This window comes from Terrapene carolina, unplaced genomic scaffold (assembly GCF_002925995.2).
Source record: "Terrapene carolina triunguis isolate 2854851 unplaced genomic scaffold, T_m_triunguis-2.0 Scaffold942, whole genome shotgun sequence".
Lineage (NCBI taxonomy): Eukaryota > Metazoa > Chordata > Testudines > Emydidae > Terrapene > Terrapene triunguis.
In genome coordinates this window covers 1,238-11,758 of record NW_020665293.1, presented here as the reverse complement: position 1 = coordinate 11,758, position 10,521 = coordinate 1,238, and the positions used below count along the sequence as shown (strand labels likewise).

General features: G+C 44.4%; 1 protein-coding gene across 1 annotated transcript in view; it reads left to right on the top strand.

Moving 5' to 3' along the window:
* Positions 1 to 3,441: 3,441 nt before the first annotated feature.
* The window catches only part of LOC112117334 (collagen alpha-6(VI) chain-like), a gene marked incomplete at its 3' end in the record, with an annotated part of 7,964 nt that continues 884 nt past the window's right edge, over positions 3,442 to 10,521 (top strand). Inside the window, exons 1-4 of the mRNA XM_029913826.1 lie at positions 3,442 to 3,521; positions 5,385 to 5,975; positions 6,583 to 7,188; positions 9,183 to 9,743. Of these exons, the coding sequence (XP_029769686.1) occupies positions 3,455 to 3,521; positions 5,385 to 5,975; positions 6,583 to 7,188; positions 9,183 to 9,743 (1,825 nt within the window). The remainder of the gene's footprint in view (positions 3,522 to 5,384; positions 5,976 to 6,582; positions 7,189 to 9,182; positions 9,744 to 10,521) is intronic.

Sequence of the window (10,521 nt, the reverse complement as noted above, 5' to 3'; positions counted from 1 at the left end):
TAGGGATGTTGGTTCCAAAACAAAGCAGATTCACTGGGTAATATTCCCTGTGAGAGTGGCTGCAACTGGTGTACAGGTGATGTAGCTTTCAGTCTGCGGTAGTTGCTGCAAAGTGGTTCATAACCAATCTATGATCTGGGCAGAGGATTCCGTATCCCATATGCTTCCTCTAGAGGGTAGTCCATTTACTCCCAACTGGGCAGTGGGTCCAGGATTTGGACATATGTGCAGATTGTCATAGTAAGTGTAGCCACAGCCCTTACAAAGCAGACATTGATTAATACAGGAATAAGCTACAAACAAAACAAGTAGGCTTCCATCTGTTGTGGGACCAGAGACCGCACCCTTGCTGGAACTTTCAGTATAGCACAGAGACATCTAGTGGCCAAATAACATACCTACAAGTAAATATCATGACACAGAAGTTAGTACTTCCATAGCCAAGTCGCTCAGCAACAACTTGTTACGGACACACAGGACTCATACCCTCTCTCGGCTCTGAACGGTCCCTGGGAGGAACCCCTTTCAGTGTGACAGTCCTTTTCAGGATCCCACTCTCTCTCGGGGGTTAAGCTGTAGGCTCCACCGCCTCCTGGGACCGCACCTCTCTGAGCCTTCGGCACACCTGTCTCTCGTCATGGGCGTGCTCAGGGAGTCCACTTGCTCTGGATCCCCGGGGCCTCCACATCCACAGGGAATAATGCAACCCTGATCTCTAGACTGCAGTGAGACTCAGTCAGCGTAAAACAGAAGGGTTTATTGAACATCTGTAAAAAGCATAAGAGGCTCTCAGGGCTCTCGGGTCTAACATCCCTCAGCAAAGTACTTCTAGTCTTATGTCACAATGGCATGCAGAGAGCCATTTCATTGTACAGCTACCACTCTAAATTCTTATTCTCGTTTAGCTGTTTTTTATTTGTTTAAATATTATGTTTTAATAGCTATATACAAGGGGCACATAAAAACACTCGTAAAACATGAGCTCTTAGGAGTTTCTTTATATTAAACCTGAAATGCAGAGAAATATGTAGTTGGAAGGGACAGTGGTAACATTTTAAGCTGCCTTTCATCATTGCAGAGAGCCTGATGTGCAATAATAGTCATTATTATTTGTAGTGATCTTTAGTATTGCAGTAGTATTCAATTACATTATAAGGCAATGTCCAAATCTTGGCAGGCCAACAGGTTCTCCAGGGCCTGGCACTTGCTGGCTCAGAGGATGCTCTGGAGCAGGGGAGGGAAAGGGCCCAAATCCATGAACGAGGGTCTTTTGTTTGGCCCACCAGGCACCAGCTGTTCCTTCCTGCTCCCTACTGGTGGTTCTGCGAAGGAAGCTCCACAACCTGGCTCAAGAGTGCCCCAGGCTTCCAGCAGCTCTGGCCCTTGCATTCCCCTGCCAGGCGGCCCCTTTCCCTCCCAGGCTGCAGAGGGTCCTCCAAACCAGCGGGTGCTGGGCCCGGGCAGGGCACTTGGAGGTAGATCAGCATGGGGACGCTGCAGCTGGACTGGGCAGCGGCTGGAGCTGCTGGGAGCCCGCTGCCCAGGGCAGAGCTGGAGCCAGGTAGTGGGGGCGTCCTTACAGTAGAGCTCCCAGCAGGGAGCAGGATGGAACAGCTGATGCCCAGTGGGCCAGCGGGAAGGCCCTCATAGGCCAGATCTGGGCCGCAGGCAGGCCACCGATTGAAGAACACTGCAGTATTTCCTAATGACCCTCATCAAGGGTTAGGGCCCCATTGTACTAGGCACTGTCCCTACCCCAGAGCGGTTGCAATCTAGCAGTTAGAAAGTACGGGAGAGGCAAATAAACTGGCAAATGGGAGGAGCAGTGAGAGAAGGAAAAACTAACAGTAGAGCCAAGGAGAATGGGAGCTGCAGAGTTGGCGCTTGAGGCGGGGGCAGCCCAGTGGCCACGTGGACATGCCAGCCACTTCCAGGAGCTGCGCAGAGCCAGGGCAGTCAGGGAGCCTGCCTTAGTCCTGCTGCGCCGCCGTCCGGACTATTACGCCGACCAGAGCTGCCAGGGTCCCCTTTCAACCACGTGTTCCAGTCGAACACCAGATGCCTGGCAACCCTAAGCCAGGCACATTTGCATAACTCAGCGTGGTCTCAGTAACAGCTGGTTGCCAGCCTAATCAGTCACAGATGGCAATGGTTTGTAGGCTTGTATCTTTTAAAAGTAGGTTTCAAGGAGGAATCTCAGTAAGAATAAGGTGACGGCTTGTGAATGTTGTCAGAAAGTTCTTCCCCAGCACATGGGGTGGCATGGGAAAAAGCAGAAAGGTGCTTCTGTGACAAGCAGATAAATGGATGTTCAAGGGTGTCATTGACAGAGCGAAGGTGAGGGTCAGGGCCATAATAAAAAACTAGATTTGAAAGGTAAGGTGCCGCTGATTCAGTGGAGAAGGGGAAGCCAGTGGAGGGGTACAAAGGGGAAATGATGTCATCATAATCACCTTGGAAACATTTTAAATAGCTATGAAGCAGGAAGGTTGTAGGCATCAGTGCCACACAGGTGAGATTACAATAATTAATGTATGATTTTACAGTGTAGCGGTGCGGTCACCCTGCTCCGGTTCAGAAAGAGTTAAAATTAGCCCTTTGAGAGGGCTGGGGCTGGGAGCCAATAAGGAAAAGGCTGAGAGGTAGCTTATCAGGGCCAGTCTGGGCCCTATAAAAGGGCTGCAGGGCCAGAGGCCAGTCAATCTCTCTCCAGCCTTGGACAGAGATGGACCTGGTGGCCAGATAGCAAAAAGGGTACCTTGGACAGTGCAGTGCTGGGGAAGGGCTCGGGGAACTCCAGCCTGGCAAACCCCCAGGCAGAGGCCATGCTGTCAGGGCCAGAGGAAGTATTAGGGCTTTGGGGAGGCAGCCAGGGAAGGTAGAGGCAAAAGGCCCCCTGGCCGATGATGAGTGGCCACTTCAGACTGCAGTTTGCCCGAGGGAAGGGGCGAGACGAAGACTGGCAGTGGGACACTGAGATGAGGTGGGCTTAGGGGATTGGGGTTCCCTGGGGAGGGGAGGACCCTGAGTGTGTGGGCACTGCTGAGGGGCAGTACCCAGGAGAAGGGGCATTACGGGCTGGGAGGGACGCAGCGCCTGAATTACAGTGGTGGAGATTGATAATGAAAAGACAAAAAGCGACAGCAGGAGGTGCTCTGATGCTGGGATGAGCTAATTCCCGAGGTAACCAGCAGGAGGCGCCGCGGCGGTGAGTAATGCCATATTACACATGAATAAAGAAGAAGACAATGTATCCTTTACGTTTTCCTGTTATCTATAGCGCTTTAGGTTCTTATAACAGCATATTGGGATTGGACTACATCTTTCCTACCCCTATAAGTTTCCTTATACTAGTGCCTTATGCAGTCATGTTCCGGGGTCCTTGTGATATTTGATATATGGGATTTTTATTTTATTTTTTCCAGAATTAAAGCTTGGAACGTTCATTCATAATATGAAGATGCTGCTGACTTTGTTCCTCTTCCTTATTGGGAGTCAAACTTCAGTAACTCAGATGCCTGGTATTTCAGTATCCTTTGTATTCTGTTGTATTATGTGATTTGATTTTTTTTTAAATACAATATTTAATCCCCAATTTCCCCCCCCCCCAATAAAAATTGAGGTGAAGCCTGAGACTCTTGAGTCAGGATCTCTATACCTTATGAGACTTTGTATAATAGACTGAAACTGTGTTTGGATAATGGAGAGGGACATTAGATTTACATATTAGGTTGATCAGTGCTATCGTAAACCTTGACAGACTTTTATAGATTAGGGCCAAATTCAGAGGTGAAAATGCAGATAGCGTATAAATGAAGGCCACTCATGGAATTTAGTTATTTTCAAGTGGGTACCTGGGATTTAATTACTCAGCGTGTGCAAAAGGAGGATCCAGTCCTGCTCCCTACTCACATGGGTTCTGTTGGGGTCACTGGGATTCTACATGTAAATTCTGCAGAACTGGGTCCTTAGTATAAATCCCAGGCACAGCGAGAGCTAAATTGTGGCATTGAATGTGGTATAAGTTAGGGCAGAATTCGGCCGTGGAGGGGGCCAGATCAATGTGACTGATAGGGTAGGTGTGTTACACAATTTAGAAAAGTTGTCAATAGGAAAGTTGCTCAGGAGGAAAGTGAGGCCCAACGCTGCAAGTTCTTCTGAGAAAAACTGAGGGGTTTCAACTCCTATTGACTTCAGTGTAGGTTAAGGAAGATTAGCAACTTGCTGGAGGCAACCAGCACTTGTGACAGGCCGGTAACTAAGCACAGAGGAATCAAGACAGAAAGAAAAAGCAACTTTTGCCACTTTGTGGCATACAACACAATGAAACTCTGAAGAGGGTTGCACACTTAGTCCACAGTTGCCATAGGATTCCATATGGGAAAGAATATTCATTCTCAGGAACGTGACAGATGTCCTCTACTGTGGAGTAGGTGTAAATTAATGTAGGAGGAAGGGTGCTTTATTTTAACCCTTCTGTTAGTCACTTAAGGCCGTCTAGATCACTGACATACCCTTGAGATCTACTGTGTTAAGGTAAAATATGACTGTGCCAGTGAAGAGTACAGGGATGACAGGAGAAGGTGACATTTCCCCCCATCCAAACTGGAGTAAGCATGTAAAACTGCAGCTCCTCTTCTTTCACCCCAATACTTTGACTCCTCCATAAGAGGTAGTCATAAGTAGTTGTCTCAGCTCTTCTTAGCTAGTCGCACTGGGAGTTGGGGCCAAAGGATAAGGATCTGCCTAAATGTGGATTTTGGGCTCCATCCCAGCCCTCTGCAGTAGAGTTAGTATGGAGATTCTTTTTGCAGTGCACAATTCCTTGTAATTCCTGAGCCTAAGTGGTTCAGGGGACTTTGCATGGGTCCTCCACACTAAGGGTGAACTACACTCTGCCATGTGCTGAACTGAATGTTAGCAAAAATAAACCAGAGTGCATTGTGCCTATAGTCACCACCCCATAGTCACAAACATGTGAAAGAAGTTAGCACTTAGAGATATTTCTCTAACTGGAAACACTAGATAATGTGTGTCCTATTCAGTAGAAATTTAAAAAATATATATATTTAAACCTCAAAAAGGAAGCAGGCATCCAATCCTGAGAAGCACTGAATAGCTACATCTCCTGGGAAGTCCTAGGGACCAAACAGATGCTGAGCACCTGTAATTTCCTATCTTGGTAATCTTTCATGATAATAAAATAAGCTTAAAATATAAGAGAGAATTCTTGGGCTTAGAAAGATATTTTTCAGCTTTTGGACATTTTATTTCTGGATATCTCTGGATAAATTCTTCGGTGAAGCATTGCTTGTATCATCAGAGTATTGTGGAGATAAAGGGTAAGAAATATGTAATAACATTTAACTTTCCGATTTTTGCAGCCCCTACATCTGCAGATATTGTCCTTTTGGTTGACAGCTCTAATAGCCTGGGAAACAAGACGTTCCCCTCTATGAAGTCTTTTATTAGCAAAATGATCAATCATCTAACAGCGACTCCTAACCAATACCGTATCGCACTTGCCCAGTACAGTGATGATTTGCACGTTGAATTTCTGCTGGACGTCTATAAAGCAAAGAACCCAATGCTGAATTATGTAAAAAAAAATGTTGTATTCAAGGGTGGTTCAGTAAAAACTGGCAATGCCCTTCGAAAAGTTCACAAGACCTTTTTCAAAGGACCAGCTAGTGGAAGAGACAAAGAACGAATTCTGGTAGTCTTGACTTCAGGGGCATCAGAGGATGCTGTAGTAGAGCCTGCCAAGATCTTGAAAAGTGACGGGGTAAAAATCATAGCCATGGGGATGCAGGATGTTTCTGCTCAAGAACTGCAGTCAATGGCTACATCTCAATTTTCTTATAAGTTTCGCACAGTGAGGGATCTCAGTATGTCTTCTCAAAACCTGACCAAGACCATAGAGGATGTTATTCAAACAGATATTAATGGCATAATACCAACAGATATAATTGCAAGTGATCCTGAGAGAGAAGGTAAGGAATTCAAGGCTATGAAAAAATTGTGATCATATTGGTTGGAAGAAGTAATTCAGTGTTAGAAAGAAAGACACCTTGAACATTTTGGGCTAAATTTTCAAAATATTAAATGACATGCATATTTTAAAACAATGAAGAGAACAGACATGTCCATGACCAGGTACCTGTGCATACAGAGAGGCATGTAATCCTGACATTTTGAAAACCAGTGCCTATCTGATCATGTCTTTATGCATGACTAACTCCGGACTCCACAAAAGTGAATGGAGAGTGGGTGGAGTGAAGCTGTAACTATTCTTGCAGATTTGGTAATTTTCAAGAGAAAATAGCTCTTGTTGTTGGTTTATGCCCTGAACAACTAATTAATGGGCATTTTCCTTTGGGCTTCCTCTGATGTGGCTGGTATTGACCACTGCTGGAGACAGGATGCTGGAGTTAGGTGGGCTGCTAATTTGATTCAGTATGGCAATTTCTGTGTTTCTAGATAAATCTGAATGAGGGAAACTATTTTAGAAGAGTTTTCCACGGATTGGCCAAGAAATAGACAATTAATATTGTATTCTTTTCCCCTCTCTTCCCCCTGCAGTTTGTAAGAATGATTCTGTTGCTGATGTTGTGTTCATAGTAGATGAGGGTGTTTCAAAACCACAAGCTGAAGAAATTAAAAATTTCCTGCAAAATACAGTCTCCTTTCTTGATGTGAAAAAGAATCGTACAAAGATTGGCCTAGTGACATATAGCAGTGAGTCACACGTGTTATCTTTATTGAGCGAAGAAACAAACAAAACTGCTATTCTGCAGAAAATACATAGCTTTTCTCCGAGGGAAGGGAAGGCCAACACCGGTGCTGCCATTAATGCTACAAGGCAAAGAGTCTTCTCTGGAAGCAGAAAGGGCCAAGGGATAGAGCAAATAGCCATTCTGATCACCCACAGACCCTCTGAAGACAACATAAGTGAGGCAGCTCATGATATTCGGAGAGCTGGTGTGACTGTATTCACCATAGGCATTGAAAATGCTGATTACACCCAGTTAACCCAGATAGCATCATATCCTCAACAGCAATATGTTACTAAGCTGACGGCATTTTCTGACCTGCCAAAAGAAGCCAGAACTTTACAAAAGAAACTCTTGAATCAAATTCAGGACAAACTGTATGTCCAGTCTGAAAGAAGAGAACTACTTAAAGCAGGTAAACCTTTCCCAGTAATCATATTTCTATCTTTTCTCTAGCTGGAAGATTTTTAAGTAGAGATGGTCTTGAATCAAAACCTGGATCCAAATCCCCCTGAACTTTTGATCTAGTTCCAAACCTTAGCCTTTGAGGAAGTGCAGTTCCAAAGCTGAATCTGGATCCAAACTGTAACTCGGACCCATCTTTTTAACATATTGACTGGTTCATGTTATTTTATTGAATTAATGCAAAGATCCTGCATCAAGGTCTCCTAGTGGAGCAATTAATGTCTTTATGGAGTCCTCTTGGTGTCATTGGGACTCTGCAGAGGTGTAAGGGAGGGTCCATGATAACAAAGCCCAGTATAGGATTGGTGCCTAAATTATTTTCATTGGGTTAGCAAGGCAGGCTTTTTTTTTTCTCTTTCTTTCTTAGTCCAAGCAAACACAGCTTGGACAAGCAAGTTTTTACAACTCCAACCCCACAGAGTTTTGTCATCATACTGGTTGAAAAATAGAGGCTGTGTACCTGGGGGGTTCCCTTCATCCCCTCCCCACCCATGAAGAAAACTACAGATGCCTCTGAATGGGGTTAGAGAGCTCACCTGGATAAACATGCGGCTCCAGGCTCTTATACCCAGGAAGAATCCAAGCTAAACATCAACCCCTGACACTGTGGGCAGTGCATGAGGCCTGAAAAAGATTCCTGCCACTCATCCATACCCTGCATTGTCAAGTCACATCTAACATGACTACAGTACATTATATCAAAAAACAGGAATAGGGAGGTCCACCCTTCTTTGCACAGAAGCAGTCGGTCTCTGCAGTTGTTGGCCAGAAGAGTAGGTGAGCTTGGGGCCCTTAAGGTGGACCCTCCTATACAGTCTTCAATAAGGATAAGGTTTCTTTGAGGTTACACCCTATATTCATTCCAAATGTTCCCTCTGAATACCATTTAAATCAGGTCATATAACTAGCTATCTTCCACCCAAAATATTATACCACCAGAAAAGACAGGGAGCACCATTCTCTGGATGTTTATTGAGCCTGAGCATTCTACCTGCAGATGACAGAACCCTTCAGGGAAACTCCTAATCTAGTTGTCTCCTTTGCTTCCCCTTTCATACATTTGAGATTTTCTAAATGGATTTGAAGTTGCATCAAGCTGTGAGCTGATGGTGAACCCTCCCACACAAGGTGTACATGTTACATCAGTGGCTTTGCTTCATGGAGTTCCCCTTCTGGAGATCTGTAGAGTGGCAACATGGAGCTGTATGCACATTTTTACTAGGCATTATGCCCTAGAATGAATTTCTTCAGCAGATGTATCCTTTCAGATTGCAGGATCATGCTGCCAAACACATCAGGGTTCCTTGCGCCCTCCTCATTGAGTACTGCTTGTGAGCCACCTTGAATGGAATACCCCTAGGGACCGTCATTTGAAGAAATTCTGGTTACTTACCTTACAGTAACTGGTGTTCTTCAAGATGTGTGGTCCCGATCTGTATTCCACTTCCCACCCTCCTTCCTATCTGCTTCTGATCCCTTCCTTGGGTTATTCATGGTAGAAAAGGAACTGGAGAGGTGGTCAATCCATGTGGTCCCTTATGCCTTGAATTGGAGCACAAGGAAGTGATGGGCACAGATACAGACCAAGAAACACTGCTGTTGAAAAATCTTCTGGTCTTAGGCACATGAAGTGCATGCACACCTCAGGTGGCATACAGATAGGGATCATAACCTGAACTCCAGTTATCTAAAGATAAATAACCAGCATTTCTCAGACATTGTTACTTTACATTGAGGTTACAGCCACTTTGCACCATAATAACCTCACTCTCTGGCAGATTTTCTGCCGCTGTGGAACTCCACCTAGGTTTGTGTCATTGTATAAATACTGGTTGACTCTGGGCCCTAATTACAAGTCTATATGCTTTGGTGCTTCTCTCAGTGTTTCTCGCTTTACATTTTCTTCTCACACTAATGCTGTATACAATTTTTTTTTCCATGTAGGATGTGTGGACACAGAGGAAGCTGATATTTATGTCCTCATTGATGGCTCAACAAGCATTTATCCTGCTCCCTTCGGAGACATCAAAAATTTTTTGAAGGAAGTGATTAAGATGTTTAACATAGGGCCAAATAAAGTTCGCTTTGGAGCTGTGCAGTTCTCACATGACAAAAGACTGGAGTTTGAACTTGATGAATACAGCAAAACAAATGATTTAGAAAGGGGCATCGACAACATTAGGCAAATATATGGGGATACCCATATTGGAGAAGCTTTGACTTTCATGCAGCCACTATTTAAAAGGGCAAGGGAGCAGAGAGCTGGCAGGGTGCCTTGTTACCTCATTGTCCTAACAGATGGGGAGTCACATGACAGTGTGAAGGAGCCTGCTGAGAGACTGAGGAATGAGACGGTTAATATTTATGCCATTGGTGTAAAAGGTGCAAATGAAGCACAGCTCCATGAGATTGCAGGGTCAAAGAGCAGGACTTTCTTTGTGCAAGAGTTTGACTCCTTGAAAAACATAAAAAATGAAATTGTTCAAGGGATCTGTTCTGGAGAAGGTAAGGGAAAATTTTGATTTTTGCCCTTTGAACTCAGAGCGCTAATTGAATGCGGAGCCTCCTCTTGTATAACAAATAATTTTAAGTTTAAAACGTGATAAGCATATTACTCCAGCCTGAATAACTGAAATGTATAAATATACTTTGGGCACATTTTGAACTGAGATGGCTGTCTGCAAGCCAATTATAAATAATGCAGTTTTCTTTCTTTCTTTTTTAAATCTATTCTGTGTATGTTCAACATTTGCTTTAAAAAAGCAAGGGTATTTTTATTTGGTTTCAGTCAGAGCATCAAAGCACTGCTTTTCCTTCCTCTTTTATTTTTCTCAGCTCTGTAACGAACAAGATGGCTTTTCAACTGAAGAGGGTAGTCCTACATCAAGTAGTGTGCTTTCCAACTTGTCATGTTGTGTTGCTATTGTCCCAATGTAAATACTTGTATCATGAATTGTTCAGATGCCCACAGAGCACTAACCCTACCGTCAGGCTGCAGTCAGGCAAGGTGAAATTTAAGATCATTGTCTTTGTAAGACTGTAATGCTCAGTAGCCTTTAAACACCCCCCCCCCTCCCCCCCACACACACAGAGTAAGAGGAAAACAAATGCAAGCTAAATTCTCTAGCAGTGAGCTATGTCAAGTTGGTGTTTGTGATTAACAGGTACATTATTAGAATGCTAGTGTCATATGCTTATACACAGCTGTAAACCCCTGAATCTTTTGTGCCTGTATTGATTGGCGGGAAGTCTGAAAAGAAGCAGGGGCAGGTGGGAGGCAGCC